General features: G+C 37.6%; 2 protein-coding genes across 2 annotated transcripts; both read right to left on the bottom strand.

Annotated features, from left to right (window-relative positions):
* Positions 1 to 2,946: 2,946 nt before the first annotated feature.
* On the bottom strand, positions 2,947 to 3,810 carry LOC116001536 (osmotin-like protein TPM-1). Its single transcript, XM_031241415.1, has one exon. It carries the CDS (start codon positions 3,791 to 3,793, stop codon positions 3,113 to 3,115), a length of 681 nt encoding a protein of 226 aa, XP_031097275.1. The 5' UTR covers positions 3,794 to 3,810; the 3' UTR covers positions 2,947 to 3,112.
* An 11,358-nt stretch (positions 3,811 to 15,168) lies between these two features.
* On the bottom strand, positions 15,169 to 15,684 carry LOC116001097 (SKP1-like protein 11). The gene has a single exon (XM_031240996.1). It carries the CDS (start codon positions 15,682 to 15,684, stop codon positions 15,169 to 15,171), a length of 516 nt encoding a protein of 171 aa, XP_031096856.1.
* Between the last annotated feature and the right edge of the window lie 4,593 nt (positions 15,685 to 20,277).

A 20,277-nucleotide genomic window follows, 5' to 3' on the forward strand; every position in this document is an offset into this window, starting at 1 on the left:
GCACGAAAGAGAATCTCTATGCTATATAATTCAAACTCTTTGTAATAGGGTCTTGTGTATATAGTGGTACAAACTCACTTCCCTAATCAATATGGACAAATGTTTCTTCTAAATATTTTCACTTTCATTTTTCAAATCAAATGGGTGTATTTGAGAATCAATTTCTTATTCACCATTATTTGTTTTGAGCTTACAATATATCGATTTTTCATCTCACTACTGAAAACCTGAATTCATTTTGACCGACCCAAATAATGAATTGAGGGGGAGATTAAAATATTTTTTTGCTAACAATTTTGACAAAGGGAGAGATTATTGGCTCAAAATAGTGTTGTACAATACTATTGACAAAAACACTATCTCAATCCTACTAGGACACTAGGAAGCTAGATCAATATTAGTCAAAGAAGGAAATGAAGAATAAATCCGAAACAAGGCAAGATTCCATCAGTACCTTAAGGATCAAGAAATCAAAGAAGATTATAAAAGAATCCCTTCCCCAAGAGAGGAAACAAGCATTCAATTCTGTATCTTATGTACTGAGAGCTAAGAAGCTAAGTATTGAGAAGAGAGAATTTCACTTAGGAGTAGTACTGGAGTTAGGTTTCAATGGAGAGAAATAGTGAGATTTAGATTCTATTGTGAAAGTGTTCCCAAACGCTACCTTGAGATTGTGTTCATAGTGGATTCAAGCTTTTCCTCAATATGAGAAGTGCCTCACAGATTAGGATAGGAATTTCTTGACTTGCGTTAAAAATATTTTTGTCACAATTAGTATTCTAAACCGCCGTCACGCAATCCTCACAAATTATATATATATACACATATATATATGCCACAAATACGATAAGTAATTAAGTATTAAAATTTATGTAAAATGGAACTAGTATTATTATTTTGACTAGTTAAAATGGTAACCACAATCCTCTTTCTTCACAAATTTGTTCACAGTTCAAAATTTTTAATCATTTTTTCACATTAACGAAAGCACCCCAAGATTTTATTGCAACATTTTGGTGTTGACTGGAAAATTAGATCAGATCAATAATCACCCAGACTTTAATTTGTTTCTATTGACTGAGAACTAGTCTCAACTTTTGGTGTGGACTGCAATTAAAGTTGTTCTCTTTTTAATTCTTTTTACTCCAAAGTGTATCAATTCTTATCCAAAAACATAATAAGTCTCAATTCAAATTATATTTATATACAATTTTTTTTCCTGTTATTTTGCCCATTTTGTTTTGTACAAGTGCTGTACATTTAAAGAAAACGTTTACGATTAAAAGATCTCACTTTCGAAATGTCTGAGGGACACCAACTTCTGTAAACATCCACTACGAGCAGACTCTTTTGTAAAACTATTAGCAGACCTATTCGTGTTAGTATTTGCAAATTAAACTAAGTTTATATCTCAACAAAGACAAGATAGCAGTAAATTCTCAATGTGCCAGAGAGTACTTAGGTACGTGGAGGTAACAAAAAGAATGTCTGGTGAAATAAACTATTCAACAAATCTAGTATCTAGCTACTAGGTGTTATTTTCAACGTAGATACAGATGATCCTAGCCTCAAGATAAAAATAATATGTCAAAAGGTTGCTAAGCTTTACAAAGAAATGGCATGGAGTAAAACCAATCATGCAAGCTATAGAGCTTAAATTAGCAAGATTACTCACGGCACTAGCTATCCATCTGGATTTGAAATTAAGGCTATGCTTGGCTAACCTAGCTGAAAGCTAAAAAGTAACAGAAAGTTGAAAAGATATAAGCTAGAAGTTGAAATCTGAAGAGCTGTTAAGCTAGCAGTTATGTTTAAAAATATTTGGTAAAATTAACTTTTTGATAGGCTGATAAATGTAAAAAGACTAAAAATGACATCTTCATAAAATTTAAATAATTTTAAATTTAAATAGGTTTGTTTACATATTAAAATATAAAATAATGAACCAATATATTTTAATAAAATATAAAGTAAGAACATATATTTGAAAATAAATAAAGTAAAACAAAATGTTTATAGTTCATAAAATTAGTTCATACAAAAATTAATGTTCAAACACACAAATATCAAATTGAAATTACAACCAAGTATATTGAAGAGAAAAGGACAAAAGAGTTTTAATTGGGAGGGTAAATGATGTCATTTATTTAAAATAATAAGGATAAAGATAGAAAAAAAGTTAGGAAGCTACTAACTTATTTTTGAAATACTGTCTCAAAATAAACTCTTATTTTAAGCTACTAGCTTATTTTGGTAACATTACTAAACAGAGCTTAAAACTTATTAGTAGCTTAAAATAAGCTATAAGCTCCTAAATAAGCTCTGCCAAACAGAACCTAAATTATGTGTTTGAGAGAACCATTAAAAATTTAACTACCATGTTTAAAAATTGGAAAGTTGATACAAGTCATATGGATGGATACTTCCGAATAGGGTACCCAATCAAGAGTATATGTTCCGGTAGCAGGAGCCCGCAACCCGACCGCTTTGCCCATATGATAGGCAGGGCCTGGCAGTCCGATTGCCCGCTTAGCGTTGGCAGTCGAGTTGTGGCGCTTGACCGGGTGCGGCACTCTGGGGAGATTGAATGAAGATCTTCTAGAGATTCCCCTAGACTTTGGAAGGAATTTCCTTTTTCAATATTAGGCAAGAAGTATGACAGTTTAATTTGGAAGGCTTTCCTAAGTTCGAATTTGTTAATTTTCATTCTTTTCTTTCTAAAGCATGTAAATATTGTATAAATACATCTATGGGGCACATATTGAAACAGATTCTGAATTCAATTCACTTACAATTACTCTGATATGTTAATTTTCTTTCGCATTATTTTTCTCTTTTATTTCCAACACATATACAGGCTAAATTGTGTTGGGCACTTAGCATGCATTTTCCTAATAAAAATTTGGTTTGAGATGACAACAATAATTATAAAAAAAAAAACTGAAATATTAAAAAAAGAAATTTATAGTAAAAAAGTGGAATTTGCATTACATTACAATAAGATTATAATAAATGCAAATTAACTTATTCAATAAGATTTATTTAAAGCCTTTATTCTTGTTAACATCATCTGGCATTAGGATTTCCACAAACCCCTACTTGATTAACTCCATCATGGGCAGAAAACAACCCTATAATCAGTACTTCCTCCAGGGCAAGCAAAAGTGCTTGTGGCATCATCCTGAGGGTAACTATAAGCATCCGGACACAATCCCTTAAAAAACCTTGAATAATCTGTGGGACCACATGGTCCATTGGTGCAACAATATTGTTGTCCCCCAAAGGTGGTGCAAGGGTTGTTACACCCTCCGGGAACCCTGAGAGGGCCGGGGCATTGGGCGACGATATCCGCCGTGCATGAGATTGCATGGCATTTGTCGGGACCGGGTCTGGTAGGGGCAAAACTCATGGGTATATTGAAGCCATCAACATTGGAGATGTCGAAGAAGTCGAGGTTGTTGAATTGGTTTAGGGCGAACTCCGCCAGAGTGTTGGGCGGTTTTCCCCACCCGGTGCACTGCAACACCCCGCCGCAGTCACCCGTCTCGCATGAACCCCTCCCGTTTCCATCAAAGTTGCAATTTCTACGACCCCATATACGTGCCATGGCCGTGCCAGGTGGCACGTTGATGTTCCAGCTTTGGCCTCGGTCGAGCCGCCGGCCGCCGCCAACTGGGGTTGCTGCCGCCCATACGGTGTAGGGGCAGTTGTTACGAACTTCAAAGTTGGCGGCGGAGCTAATCGTGAAGAGGCTGAGGAGGAGGAGCAGTGGAAGAGTGGTGAAGCAATCCATATTTGTATATATGTGAAATGCTTTAATATTGAATTGGTGTGTGATTAAGGTGAAGGCTTGCTGATTATTTATAGAGTGTAAGGTTGAGAATAGTCAACTTATGTGATTGTAAACTTGTAATTATCCTATTTCTGTTGCTTCATGACAAGTAATTTGCGTGTGATATTGTTCGAAGTAATACCACATCATCTATTAATTAATATAGGGAATTAATTTTTTTTTAATTCTTTTACTTTCAACTATCTATTTTATTACTAATTTTTTTAAATCAATCCAAAGTTTGATATATTCTTAGGCCTTCTCCAATAGTTAAGAATTTGGTGTAGTTTTTGAGGAGATTTTGTAAGAGTGATTAGGAAAGAGAAAATAGGGGTAGAGGAAAAAAAGAAAAGGAAAAATAAAACAAAATTAAAAAACAAAAAAAAAATTTTAAAAAAAAAAGATAATTTACGCGCCCAGGTGGGCGCGTGCAGTTTGGGCGCGAATCTGCGCCTCACTATTATGCAATTAGGTGGACCCCACTGGGGCTGACAAAATTTTGATATTGCTGGAGAAAAACCCTTCTTGTTTTTCATCTTCCCATTTGTATAAAGAATACACATGTCAGTTTTTTTTCTTAAATTTTGTGTCCAATATAGCTAATGGGGATGACTTTATTATCACAAATCTTCAATCTTTTCATATAAGGTCATATTAGACAATTTTTTTTTAATATTAAAGCTGATTAATTTGAAAACGTGGAGGAAATAAATCAAATTAGAAGTTACGGGATTGAGAGGCTATAATCAAATAAAAATGTTATTATTGACAAAAATAAAGACAAAGTGTAATTTTTTACAATGTAATATCCTCATGACCTCCCATATGGAGAACCACTTTGTGTTACTAGATAGGTAATTGGCACGACAAGGTGTAATTGATTCGATATTTTTTCATGCATTCACACATTTAATGGATGAGAGAAAGAAAAGTATACTGCCAACTTGATACGCAATAGATTTTATTGCAGAATTTTGATATGGACTAGAAAATTAGATCAGATCGATAATGATGAAGACTTTTTTTTTTGGTTAAAAAAAAAAATTCTTCTATTGACTGAGAACTAGTCTCAAATGCAAGCAGGTGCTTTCTAGATTGTATGTAGTCTGCAAGTAACGTTCTAAAGTGTATCATATTATATTTAAATAAGTAAATAGATAATCTTGCTGGAGAGTATATATGAATCCAACGTAATGAACCATGTCAGGACGATAATGCTATTAAATATAATTATTGATGGATATATTAGATTCCACCGCAACTTTTAAACATAAAAAGTAACAAGCATTACATGAATCTGGAGCAAAGCATGGTATCTAGACCTAGGTTTAGGTCTTTAGGAGGTGAACCTGAGAGCAGCCCCAGGCTAACCTCTATGTCGGCATCGACACATGGCAAATTATTGCATGCATCATGGTCCACACAGNTGTGTGGACCATGGTCCATGCAATAATGATTGTCGACACATGGGGTGGGTCATGGTAGACTTATACCGTACCGTTAGTCTGAGGTGTTTGGGGTCAAATGATGAGGCCGGTATGAGCAAGTGAAGCCCAAAGCAGGAAAACCGCCCATAAAAATTAGAGTTGTAAAGGTGGTTCGAAGTTTGCAGACTGGTCTGTATTTATTCCGCGGTGAGCTGGGTTAAGAGTACAAAAAAGATGATCTACAAAAAAGTGGGCTTAACGGGCCTGACCTGCTAAGACCTATAGGCTGCGGGCCAAGCCCTATTTAATATATATATTAAAGTAAATAGTTCTAAAATGCTCATGCTTTGACCATCGCAAAAGTGAAGAATATTTAATGAAGATTGAAGACAAAGCCAAGCGCAACATATCTTTTGAAAAAGGGATATTAAATTTGTCTCTCATGCCTTTGCTTTTATAAATCCAAGAAATTGGAAGGTAATGAGGTTGATTTCTTAGACAATGTTTTTAAACAAAGATTTAGAAAAAAAAACAAAAAAAAAAACAAAAAAGTATCCGACTGCGGGGCTCGTCAACCCGCGTGGGACGGGTTAGGGCCACACGGTTCTTAACCCGCGGGTCGGCCTGCAAAAGCCCGCGAAACATAGGCTCGTAGTGGGGCGGGTTGGCCCGCTTTGACAGCCCTAATAAAAACAAAGGTTGCGTTTGGGCTCGATTCCAGATTGTGGCGTCTGAGTTTAGGATACTTTTTTTCCTTCTAACATACAATTCATATTGTAACACTCAAGCATTCAACAATAAAATACGAGATTCCTTTATCTCTTTTCTAACATTCTTTTTCTTCATATTTTATATGTCCTAATCTTATTATTGGATTAATTAATTCAAACCCGCCAAGTCAATTTTCTCCATCATTATTGCTGTAATCACTAAGAGTCCGACATACTAGCTTGAGCTTGCTCCTTATTCTACATCACATACATTCTATCTCAATAGTTCACTCGAGAGAAGTAGCAAGATCAAACTCTCACAACTCTCATAGCACTAGAATGTCACCAAATGAAAATAAACTTAATAGGAATTACAAGTTGGAAAACTTTACCATTGGGCCTAGAGAAGGACTTAAGGGATCACTTGATCAAATCACAAATGAGGTGGTGAGCGTACCTTGATCATCCCATTGCCAATCCTAGACATCCAAACTAGGGTGGCTACAATCCAACTAGCCACCACCGTCCTCAACATCTTACTAGGAGGAATCCAAAATCTAGTGCTACTCATCCGATTGGACACCAAGTGGGGGCAGTGAATGGAGCTACAAAGTACAACCAACTCCAACCCTGACTCTGATCTGTCAACCAGTGAGCTATGTGTGTTGCCAATGGACTAGCCTTGCCAAGTGGAGGCAGGGCCGATTTTTTGATTAGAAGGCCCTGTGTTAATAACTAAGTGAGACCCTATCAAAGTATAAATAAATTGGGAATTGAAGAAAAATTACAAAGAGAAAAATGTAAAAAACCTAATTTTGGGCCAATATGATCACAAATACATATACTAACTATTAGTCCAGGGTTGGACTAGGAGCCCCCAAAATTTTGGGGCCCTGTGCAGTTGCACATCTTGCACGCTCTAAAATTCGGCCCTGAGTGGAGGAGACTTGAAATGAGGTCAAGGTGAACTTTTCATGAAGGTGGGTTAGGCGCTATTGTGCCGGTACAAGAGTGGTTGGGCCTAAAACCAAGGGTGAATAGAGAACCCGTATCAAAATTTTACTAGTACAAATATTTTTGTATGGTTATCCAACCACAAAATAAAAGCAGTATAGAATTTCATTTGTAAAAATAAAGATTATTTAAAATTTACTATTTTAAGGGGTGATCGAACCCATATGCGGACCTTAATTCCCTAACGGTGTTAAGAGGTCCTATATCTTCCAACAATGGGATTTTAAGAACACAAGCTCATCTTGGTTTGGTCAAGCTCATGTATTCTATAGTAAGGAGTGCACCTTTCTTTCACTTTGGCTTGTGTTTAAGCTCATGGTAGCCTATCTTGTGCATTCAAAGGTGAGAAATTAAGACCTTCAAACTCAACCATAAAAAATACATCATCTTAGTGGTGAGAATGGCTTCGTCTCGGCCATGAGAAAGACTTCCATTATCTCCATGTGCCTTAATTCATACCCTGAGCCAATCGATAAAGACCTTCTAATTCATACGCCGAGCCAATCTCTTTCTGCAAACGACATTCATGCAAAATGACAAAATTAGAAGAAATTAAAAGTGACCAAATAGTCTAAAAATTTTGTAAGTTTATGAACAAAATTTAAATTGAAAGGAAATTTAGGTATTTAAAGAATAGTATAGAGAGGCAATGTAATAAGGGGTGAAGCTTTTCCAATTCCAGTAGTTATACTTTTTGACCCATTACTTAAATTGATAGATGGAAGAGACTTAGAATAGGTGAAATGAGAAAATAAAGATGAGTAGTTACCATAGATATATTTAGAGGCACCTAAATCGATAACCTATGGTTCTCTATGGCTAGATTGGGATATAAGGGTAGCATGAATTCTTTCAGTGTAGGCTACATGAGTGATATCGGAAGCCTTGGCATTGGCTTTAAATCGAACAAACTTTTCATATTCAGTAGCGGAAATAGATAGTCTAGGAACTTGGTTCTTCCAGTTGAGATTGAGCAAGACTAACTTAAGTAACCACTAGTTTTCCATGAAGTTTCCAACATCGATATCCATCCCATATGTGTGTCCAAATTTATTGCAATAATCACAAATTTTAGTGTTTTTCTGTCCACCACGATCTCTAGTTTGTCCATGACCTCCTTCTATCACTAGAGCATATTGTTTGGAAGTAGATGTGTGAACAATTAGAGTTGAGGTTACTTGCAATTGGCGTTTGAACAACTCGACGGTTCGTGAGACAATGTTGCTTCTGTTAGGAATATATTATTTGAGTTTCACTAGGACTCTAGCTAGGTATTATTTATTATGTATCGTGTACAGTTCTCTGTTGATTATCGATTATCAGATTATTCCATCCTCATCTAGTATTAGTAGTCTCCAGGATTCTTATTTCATGGCAGGTCAAGGTACCAATGACGGTTTTGTTCAGTCTTCATTTGAACGGACTGTTTCCGATCTTGCCTCTCCTCCTGTGCTACCTGGGAATGTGCTTTCTTCTGCACATCACTTTGTTTCCATCAAGTTAACCAGTAACAATTATCTACTCTGGAGGACTCAATTAACGCTTTCTTTGCTTGGTCAAGAATTACTCGGGTTTGTTGACGGCTCGTACCCGTGTCCTGCGATCGTGCCGGCGGAGGGAACGATGGCGGACACCGTTCCTGCTACTCCGGCGTCGGCTGCCGCTCGGTCTACGTGGTATCGCCAAGACCAAGCAGTACTGTCTCTCCTTATCTCCTCTCTGTCCGAGGAGATTCTCCATCTCGCGATTGGCCGGAAGTCTTCCCGGTAGCTGTGGACGGCAATCGAGCAAACACTTGGCTCGTCGACTAGGGCTCGGACCTTGCGACTGCTCGGCGAACTCCAAGCTCTGCGACAGGGCGACTCCTCCGTCACCGACTACCTGGGTCGTGCGCGAGTCATTGTGGAGGATTTGGCACTCGCCCCCACACTATTTCTGCCAATGACCAAAACCTATATGTGTTTCGTGGTTTGAGGCCTGAGTATCGGCCACTGGTGGCACCATTGACGATAGGTCCGCCGATCACGCTCACGGAGCTCTCGGACTTTCTGGTCTCCCAGGATTTTATATGCGCTGATGAAGGAGCGGGGCAGCAGATTCCGGTGGCGATGGCTGCTCGTCGTTCTGGTCGTGGTGGTGACTCATTCCAGCAACAGCAGCAGCGCTACCGGGGATCGCAGCAGCATCTGGTGAGTCGCGACAGTGGTGGTTCTGGCGGCGGCCGTGGCAGGTGGAACCGGGGTCACGGCAGTTCTGGTCGTGGCCGTGGGTGTTCAGCAGTCTGTTGCTAGAGGTCACACGGCGTTGACTTGCTACAGTAGATATTCTGGTTCGACTCCGCAGGCACATATGGCGTATTCAGCTTCTGACGCGCTTCCTGCCGAGTATACTCAGTGGTTTCCAGACACTAGTGCGACCAACCATGCTACTTCGGATGTCTCTGTTTTGTCCTCTCCGGCTGGTTATGATGGTCCGGATGTCCTTCGTGTCGGCGATAGTACATGTATGCCTATAGTTAATGTTGGGTCTGCTTCGTTAGCCACTGCGTCTAAGTCTCTTAAATTATCCAATGTGTTGCATGTTCCTAGGTTGTCTTCCTCGTTGTTGTCAGTTCAACGTTTAGCTCGTGATAATGCTGTGTTTTTCGAGTTTCACCTGAACTATTTTCTTGTGAAGGATCTGTCAACCAAGGAAACTATTTTTAGAGGGGGTACTTCGGGTGGTCTATACACTTGGCCTGTTGATAGTCGGGGTCCTACAACTTTTGTGGCTGCGCGTGCGTCTCCTACTGTTTGGCACAAGCGGCTTGGTCACCCTCATTTGCGTGTTCTGCGTCAGATTTTACCGTCTTGTTCTATTAGTTCGTATAGGCCTAGTGATTTTTGGCTATTTGTTCGGCTTGTCAGTTGGGCAAGTCTTCTAGATTTCCTTTACCTCATGTTGGTCAGTCTAGTTCGAATGTATTGGAATTAATATACACTGATATTTGGGGCCCTGCGCCTTTGCTTTCGTATAATGGTTTTCGCTACTTTGTCTTGTTTGTTGATGATTTTACTCACTGTACTTGGCTTTATCCTATGCGTGCGAAAACGGATCTGTATTCCATTTTTGACAAGTTCCGGTCACTAGTTGAGCGCTCATTCTCCCGCAAAATTGTGTCCCTACAGTCTGATTTAGGGGGAGAGTATAAGAAGCTTCACACGACTTTGGCTGCTCTTGGTATTCGTCACAGGCAGTCTTGTGCGTATACTCATGAGCAGAACGGTCGCGTTGAGCGTAGGCATAGGCATGTTGTTGAAACGGGGTTGGCTTTAATGGCTCAGGCTTCTGTCCCTACTCGTTTCTGGGACTTCGCTTTTGAAACCGCAGTCTATCTGATTAATCGTATGCCCACTCGTGTGCTAAATAATGATTCCCCGCATTTTCGTTTACATCGTTCTCCCCCTTCGTATTCCTTCTTGCGTGTTTTTGGTTGTCTCTATTTTCCCTTATTACGACCTTAAGATCGTAATAAACTACAGTTTCGCTCTACTCCCTATGTGTTTCTCGGTTATCCTGATTCCTTCCGTGGCTATCGTTGTTTAGATCTCAGCACTAAGAAGGTTTTTATCTATCGCCATGTGCGATTCGATGAGACTGTATTTCCTTTTCTGCTCCTGTTTCTGTCCAGGCTCCATTGTTGGTTGTTGTGCCTTAGGGTGTTGCCCCGGTTGTCTCTGATCCGGTGTCTGATTCTGCTGCTATAGTAGTTCCTCCTGCACAGGTGGATGTGGCTACTGTTCGTCCTCGGGCTGGTCGCACCCGGACAAGGGCACGCTCGCAGGCTCCTCGGTCTCATTCTATGGCCTTACGCAGCATGGGGCCCACTAAGGATGTTGCCTTGACTTCGGTGGCTAGTTTACTTGAGCCCACGTGCTATACTCAGTCTGTGCAGGTTCCCGAGTGGCGTGAGGTGATGGACCTCGAGTTTAATGCTCTACTTCATAATCACACGTGGCGGCTTGTCCCATTTGCCCCTGGTATGAATGTTGTGGGGTGTAAGTGGGTGTTTCGGGCTAAGCGGAAGGCGGATGGTTCAATTGAGCGATATAATGCTCGTCTTGTAGCAAAGGGGTTCAATCAGGTGGCTGGTCAGGACTTCTTCGAGACCTTCAGTCTGGTTGTCAAGTTGACTACTGTTCGGCTTCTTCTGTCTTTGGCTCTGTCTCGGGGCTGGACTATTCGGCAGCTGGACATTCACAACGCCTTCCTGAACGGTGCTTTGGCTGAGACGGTTTACATGCGGCAGCCGCCAGGGTACGAAGACAAGTCACATCCGGATCATGTTTGTTTGCTTCAGCGGTCGTTGTATGGGCTGAAGCAGGCCCCTCAGGCTTGGTTCACTTGGCTTCATGATTTTTTGCTCTCCGTTGGGTTTGCTCCTTCGAAGACGGATGTATCTCTGTTTTTCTATTCGTCTGGTTCTGTGCAGCTGTTCTTGTTAGTTTATGTTGACGATATTCTCGTTCTGGGATCTGATTCGGATCGTGTTTCGGGGCTGGTTGCCCGATTGGCGTCGGAGTTTAAGGTTCGTGACATGGGGGCTCCGTCTTTCTTTCTCGGCATTAAAACAGTTCCTATTGCGGATGTCATGCTCCTTTCTCAGCAGCGCTATATGACGGACCTTCTCAAGCGTTCTGGCATGGTTGACTGCAAGCCTATCTCTACTCCTGTTTCGGTGGTCCGGGATCCGGATGATTCGGCAGTTCCTTATGCTGATCCGACGCAGTACCGTAGCCTTACGGGCGCTCTGCAGTATTTGACGGTGACGCGCCCAGATCTTTCCTTCACGGTGAACAAGCTCTATCAGCATATGCACGCTCCAACTATGGTTCACTAGAGTATGTTGAAGCGTGTTCTACGGTACATTAAAGGCACGTTGCACTTTGGTCTTCGGGTGTCACGGTCTGTCTTGGCTGACTTGCATGCGTTTTTGGACTCGGATTGGGCTGGTAGTTTGGAGGACCGGAAATCTACTAGTGGCTTTGCGGTGTTTCTGGGTGATAATTTAGTCCCGTGGTCTTGCCGTAAGCAGCGGACTGTTGCTCGTTCGTCTACTGAAGCCGAGTACAAAGCTCTCACTGATGTCTCTGCGGAGGTTACTTGGTTGGTGTCCCTGCTGCGTGAGATTGGTTTCTCTTCACCCTATGTGCCTCGGTTGTGGTGTGACAACCTAGGTGCCACTTACTTATGTGCGAACCCTGTGTTTCATGCTCGCACTAAACACGTGGAGATTGACTACCATTTTGTCCGGGATACGGTGTCCAAGAAGGAGATGCAAGTGCACTTTATTTCAACGAAGGGTCAGCTTCTGACATATTCACTAAACCGCTATCCAGTATGCGGTTTGCTTTTCTTTGTGGCAAGCTCAATGTCATTCCTCATTCCTCTTGAGCTTGAGGGGGAGTGTTAGGAATATATTATTTGAGTTATATTATTTGAGTTTCACTAGGACTCTAGCTAGGTATTATTTATTATGTATCTTGTACAGTTCTCTATTGATTGTCGATTATCAGATTATTCCATCCTCATCGCTTCCAAGGATTTGACTCCAGGTACTTTCAAATTTTGAACCTAATTTGGTTAGGAAGAATACTACAATGAATTTCTGTCATTGGGTAAGTTGCTCTGCAGGTGTTCTTCCAATAAGCATAAGTGTAACAAACTCAGTTACCAAACTTTAAGCTTTGCCTATAAATTTTCCATATCAATACCATCTTTCTTTGTCTATTTCTCCTTTAATTTTTTACACCTTAAAGATGTTATGCATGCATGTTCCAAATCTATATAGGGTCGTGTTCAAGTGCGAACGGACCTAAAGTGCACTATTGATATAAACTCACTCTTAATTTTAACTGTCAATAAGTTAATTTTTGGTCTATTTCTTGTGAAAGCAGTGGCAAGACCAGAGAAAGGAATTGTGGTTTTCACAGTGGAAGTACATTCTTAATTGATCTCTTGAAGCTAGCTAGGAAACTGGAATGAGTGGTTACACGTACGGATGCTAGTATCTCTCCAGTCCACTCTATTTGTTACATTGATACATGTTTTCTATGAATGTTTCTCTTTCCAGTGTTAACTGATAATCTTTAAGTAAAATGTATTAGGTATGCGTCAAGAGTATCCCTTTGCTCTTCTCAGAATATATATGATTATGTTTCATTTGCAGCATAGGGATGAATGTCAATAGGACGGAAAAGATTTTTTGATGATGTCAATAGGATGGATGTCAATTGCAGCATAGGTCTGTTGAACCCGTTGAACTAACGGGTATGTTCAACAGGTTCAATATACCCGTCGAGCAGTCCCGTTAGATCAATAGGTTTGTTCAATGGGTTCAATAAACCTGTTGAATCTAACGGGTCTATTGAACACATTGGTACTCACAATGTATTCCTATACAAAAAGTTGTGCATTGCAATATAAAATGTCGTCCATTTCTATAGTAAATTTCGTGCATCGATAACTCGTTTATTGTGCATTCAAACACTACAACCATACATCCTACGATGGTCCCCACGATTAGTACTGTCAAAGTGGTCCACACCCGTCCTGCGATGGGGTGGGTTAGCGTTACATAAAATATGGCTCGCGAAAGAGCGGGCCTAACGGGCCTGGCCAGCTAATACCCGCAGCCCGCAAGCCATGTCCTATATATATATATATATATATATATATATATATATATATATATATATATATATAGACACACACGCACATCCAAATATAGGCAATATTACACAAAAAATAAGTAAAAAAAAATATTGATCACTTTCCATAGACGAATACTCGATAGAAGATGAAGATCGAAATCGCAACTCCAATTTATAACAGTGATGATCCAAAAAAATAGGAAATATATCCCTATATGTGTAGTTACAAAAAAAAAATTAAAAGAAGAAGAAAAAGACACTACTACCCCTCTTAAAAAATTACCAATCCTTGGAATATGAAATCTAGGCCATCCAAATAAAACTAACGAACGCACAAGATTAGTCCTCATGTTCTCACTTGAGGAGTGGTTCTCATTAGCTGTCTCTAGAGTTTTGGGTCACCTTTGCAATGTACTATTGTTGACCTGACCCACCATGTACACCTCTTGTGGTCTTTTGTTTTGTTTTTAGTCATTTTTTATTTTGAGAAAAATACAATTTTAGTCTGTCAATTGTTCATTGTTAGTGATTTTAGTCTCTAATTTTTTATCATAATAATATACACCCTAACTTTTCAAAAAAGTTGTACTTTTAACCCCTAAAGAAACAAAACTATTAAACTCTATTAAAATTTTACTTAGTGTATAGATATTTTATAGTTTTAATATATATTTTTTATAACATTGCCAATTTTGGCATTCAACTACAAAATAGAGGTTTGACAACATTCTTCCCTAAAATTTTCATTTCTAATTGTGGCATATCGTCCATATTTTTCTTACATGACCTTGTTAAAATCATATTTTTTACTTTACAAATGAAATATCGAGACTAAACAAGATTATAATTAAAGAAGAAATATTAAACAATACTATAATATGCAACTTTTTTGAAGAGTAAAGTTATGGACTAAAATTGTTAGCAATGAATAATCGAGGCCCTAAAATTGCTATTTCCCATTTATTTTTAATCTCATTTTATTAATCGAATTTCAAATTTGAGCAACAAATTATAATATTACTTAGTGAATGATAAAACAAGCAACGGATCAAATGAATAATTAAGGGACTAAAATAGCTTTTAGAAAAATAGTACTACCTCCGTCCCATTTTGTTTGTCTGATTCGGTTAACGATGCTTGACTGAAGTTATTTTTAATTCAAATTTTCATAATATTAAATTTAGTATTAGTATATAAAATTTATATATTTAGAAACTACATTAAAAGTATTATTAAACACAAAAAATCAAATTTAAAAATAATTAAAAATTATTAAAGAAAATAAGTAATGAAGAAAGAGTTGGTTTGACCAATGAATAGGAAACAGGACAGGTAAAATGGGACAGAGGGAGTAGTAAACATAACAGAAAATTTCACAAAAACATAAAATGAACAAAATTAATAAACAAATCAACTCAATCTACCAAAACATCAAATTTAACTGAGTATTGAAAAAAAAATCGAAAATTCCAATTAAAACTCTAAAAAAAAGTTCAATACGCCCAAGCATTCTCCCTTCTGATCTCCTCCTGTTCCTCTGGCGTGAAGTCGTTCTTAATATTGAAAACCTTTCTGATGTCCTCGACGGTTTTGCCTTTGATCATGGCCACAAATCTCTGGACCAGTATCTCCATCAACTCGCTTATCACCAGATAGTTTGCCGTCGTGTGAAGATCGTAAAGCTCTGCCTGGTCCACCTCCGCGAACTTCTTGTCAAACTCTTTCTTCTCGGGATTAGTTTTGTCAGCAGCGGAGTGCACTTTGCAATACTCAAGAATCTTCGCGAGCGTCCTTCCGTCCACTTTGAGTAATGGGATGACAGAGTCTTCACCTAAACCAGCATCCTCCACCACGAACTTGACTGTTTGTGACAACACCGCCACGGATTTCGCTACCACAAACTCCTCGCCGTCGTTGGCTCTAAGTCTCACCATTTTCTCGCCGTCGTTGATGCCCGAAGAAGACATGATGGCAGATGATTTTTCTGAGAAATGTGTTGATGGTTTCATAATTGAGGTTGCGATGTATGTATATATAGGTGTCGACACTCTGTTTTTTATGGGAATCATGTATTCCTAGGTTTTATCAAATTTAGAAATAATCTAGAATTTCTAAATTCTCCTTGTACAAGAAATCTTACAAATATTTGTTACCATATATAGTTTTGAATTTTGAACAAAATACAAATTCTATGTTAGGATTGTGAATATTATTTCTTATTAAAAAAATAGTGTTTACTTAAAATATACAAATTCTATGTTAGCAATAATTCTTACCATATCCTCCCATTCTCTTGCTTCACACGAGCAACAAAGTCTTCCGTATGTACCAATACCACTAGAACTTCCATGTATCTGACCTAGGCATCGGTTCCTGGCTCCACTTGGTTCCACCAAGTCCCACCTAGACCTCGATTCCTAAAGTTGACCTCAGTTCATGGCTCCATTTATGACGTGATTGTTTGTATGTGCGTGGTGGTGAAATGTCAAAAGATATGTGTGTTAAAACGGAAAGTCAATGACTCCCCCGAGTGTCGGTCTCGAAGGAAGGACGTGGAGGTGTGTCAAGTGTTCGAGTGTTCACGTGATTGAGTCATGCAATAGATTTGAGAGTGGTGAATGACGATTTGTGAGTGAAAGGATTCATAAGGTTTGTGAGAGGAAAAGGGGTAAAGTAAATAAGATTGAAATGTATGTAAAGGGGTAGGGATTGGATAGTGCTCATCTATGTTGCATCCTAGTGTGTCTAAGGTATTGGATAAACAAGACAAAGATGTTGGCTATTCAAGAGTGTGTGTTCTTAGTCCTTTTCCACCTTTGTGTACTAAGGCTTCTTGGACTTAGGAATGCCTTCAAGCATCCAAAGTTCTAAAAGACATTTTCTCAAACACTTTAGCTACACACTTTCCTACTATTCTTAAGAAGTCCATAGGATCTATGATTGTTAAAAAGCTTCAATCCTAACTCTAATCAAAGACATGAAAGAGTCAAGAGCTCAATCTCTCATCTAGATTGGCCAAATCCAAACAAGATATCATCAAAACAACAATCCATAGACAAGAATAGATAATCCAACAATCCAAGCATTTAGATCCAAAAATAGATATAAGATCATCACACTAGCAACATATCTTCACACTAGCAATATATCTTCACACAATCCAAATCCCTAGATTAAGCTAGCCACTCATGATAAGAAATTCAAGACAATAGCTAATTCAATCCAAGAACAAAATAGTAAAATAGATTAGAAATGTAATAGAAATCACCTAGAGTTGAAGTGATCCTTCAATCCAAGCTTGTTGTCTTCTACAATTGAGAATTATCTAAACTACTCCTAGAAATTATCTAAAGTGAATCCCAAAATTGGGAAAGCAAAAACTAAAAATTGGGAAAAGAAGATCCCCCTCTGAAAATCTATCAAGGGGGTTTAAATAGTCTCCGAAAAGTAGCCCTAGGGAAAAGTTCGCGCATTGCTGCCTCCACGCCCCTCCACACGCGTGTGGCCGTGCGTGGATGGCTACTGGATCGTGGCCACGCGCACCACCACGCGTGTGGAGGTCTTCTCGGGTCCTTCGGGGCTCCAGTCTTGCCTGGTTCGTTCCTTATGTAGTACAAAAACATGAAAATAATATTGATATTACAACTATTAATGAAAAGGAAAAATTAAATAATCTAATAACAGATGACATATTAAAAAGAGGACTAGCAAAACTATCAAAAACAGAAGCTAAGAGATATATGAATGTTTATTTTGGAGCAATAGAATTTATATAAAAGGATATTTTCAGAAAAATGGTGATACACCTATAGAAATATATATATAGTTGATGATAGGATAAGAGGAAATATATTAGATGCCACTACAAGAAAAAAAACACATAGACAGCGGTTGTCTTTGAGGTAAAATTTCTGTTGTTGAAGCCGGTGTTGTTGTAAGTCCCGGGAGAAGACAACAGTTAAACACCGTTGTCTATTGAGTGTTGTTGAAGCCGGTGTTGTTGAAAGTCACACACATAGACAACGATTTTTAACATTGTCTTTTCTAGAAAAAAAACAACGTTTAAAAATTGTTGTCTATTGAGTGTTGTTGAAGCCGATGTTGTTGTAAGTCCCGCGCAAAGACTGTCTTTTTTAGAAAAGACAACGGTTAAAAACCGTTGTCTATTATATGTTGTTAAAACAAGTGTTGTTGAAAGTATAAGCGTTGTCTTTTATATATAAGACAACGATTAAAACCGTTGTCTATTGAGTGTTGTCGAAACCAATATTGCCAATAGTTTTAAACCGTTGTTTTTAACCTATTTTAAGTGTAAGCATAATAACATAATAATGTTTAAAATACACAATATATTTTCACAATGTTCAAAATACACAAGAACCAATCACTCAAAATACTTTAATGAAAAATTTCAATCACATACACCAAGTCTAGATACCACAATGTTCAAAATACACAAGAACCAATCATTAGTACAATCATCAATTCTAAATATTGTTAAAAAAAAAATCAAATCCATTCTTATTCTATCAATCATCAAATGCATTCCTACATATATACAAACACTTGTTTATAATAAAACCACTTCCAAAAATGTTGGAAAAAAATAAAATAAATTGCATCTCAACCAAACCTCCAACATAGCAGTATTCATTGCATTTTCTCTTCTCTGTGTCCATGTCCTCTTTCATTAGCACAATAGTTAGCCGCTAAACAAAAGAAATACCAAGTAATAACAAATAAAAGTAAATATCAACATGTGAACTAATAACTTCTCCAAAATATCAGTGAAATTGGTCATGGGTCATGGACACCGTGACCCCCCCCCTCCCCCACACACACATATATATATATATATATAATAAATGTGTAGTTTAATTATCAATTGATAGTCTGATACTTTTAATTGAGAATAAATATTTATTCGAGTTGATATAAGAGTCGTAATTTTGTTCATTTGTTTGATTGTTTTTTTTGAAAGTCATTTGTTTGATTGTTGGATGAACTATTGTTGGAAAATTGCATCAAAAATGGCATTTTAAGTGGTCATTTTGTGGTATAAATATATGTGGGTCCACTTCCGATTTTGGGTCGGGTCAAAGTGGATTCGGGTTCTTCGTAGTTAGACGAAGATATCGATATATTATACGCTCAAAATGGATAATGGGTGAATGAGAAATTGATTCTCAAAGTAGACCCATTTGAGATGGAATTCAAGTGTAGAAAAGCTTATGTAGCTTCGTCCCACATTGGTTTGGAATGAACTTTTGCACCACTATATATACAAGGGTCTTTTTATGACTAAGTAACTTGTATAGCATAGATGCTCTCTCTCGCGCGCAGGGGGTGCAAATCAAATTGCGGGCACGAATGTTGTCTGAAAAATTGGCATCTGATTAATTTCAGAGTTTATTTCTTATTTAAATGGATTAGTAGTGGGTATTACGGAATTAATATGATTAATTTCAATCTTTATTTCAGAGTTTATTTCTTATTTAAATGGATTAGTAGTGGGCATTACAGAATTAATATGATTAATTCCAATCTTTATTTCAGAGTTTAATTCCAATCTTTATTTCAGAGTTTATTTCTTATTTAAATGGATTAATAGTGGGTGTAAATAGGTTGCTAGTGGAGAGAGGTTACGCATGGGAATTAAATGCCAGATTTAATGCAATAATCACATCCTCTACTACATATATTCGTTGGTGAGCAGCAGATTTGCAATAACATTATTGTTAATTTTGGTTTTTTTTTTGAGAAAGTCAATTTTGGTATTTAATATGCAAAATAGAGATTTGACTACATTCTTAATTTCCTATAATTTTCATTTGCAATTGCGGCATATCATCCCTATTTTTCTTACATTAAAATCATTTTTTTTTTACTTTACAAATGAAATATCGAGACTAAACAAGATTATAATTAACAAAGAAACATTAAACAATACTATAATATACAACGTTTTTGAAGAGTAAAGTTAGGGATTAAACTAATAGCAATGAACATTTGAGGGACAAAAATTGTTTTTTCCCATTTATTTTTAATCTCATTTTTTAATTGAATTTAAGATTTGAGCAACAAATTTTAATATTATTTTGTGAATGATATAACGAGCATGCAATGGATCAGATTTGATTGTGGTATATATTCGAAGTATATGATAAATAGCTTTTAGAAAAACAGTAGTAAAATAACACAAATTTTCACAAAACATAAATTGAACAGAATTAATAAGCAAATCAACTCTATCTACCAAAACATCAAGTTTAATGAAAATTCCAATTAAAACTCAAAACCCAAATTTTTTCTTTTAAAAAAAAGTTCAATACGCCCAAGCATTCTCCCTTCTAACCTCCTCCTCTTCCTCCGGCGTGAAGTCATTCTTGATATTTAAAATCTTTCTCATCTCCTCGACGGTTTTGCCATTAATTAAGTCCGCAAATCTTTGGAACAGTATTTCCAACAACTCGCTTATCTCCAGATAGTTCTAGGAAGAGTGTATAGTAGCTGGTTTCTTAATTGAGGTTACGATGTAATATATATATATATATATATATATATATATATATATATATATATATATATATATATATATATAT

Source organism: Ipomoea triloba, chromosome 13, assembly GCF_003576645.1.
Source record: "Ipomoea triloba cultivar NCNSP0323 chromosome 13, ASM357664v1".
Lineage (NCBI taxonomy): Eukaryota > Viridiplantae > Streptophyta > Magnoliopsida > Solanales > Convolvulaceae > Ipomoea > Ipomoea triloba.

What these genes read in the sequence shown, in the direction of transcription:
- LOC116001536 (XM_031241415.1), bottom strand. Translation starts at nt 3,793, where the DNA reads ATGGATTGCTTCACCACTCTTCCACTGCTCCTCCTCCTCAGCCTCTTC.
- LOC116001097 (XM_031240996.1), bottom strand. Translation starts at nt 15,684, where the DNA reads ATGAAACCATCAACACATTTCTCAGAAAAATCATCTGCCATCATGTCT.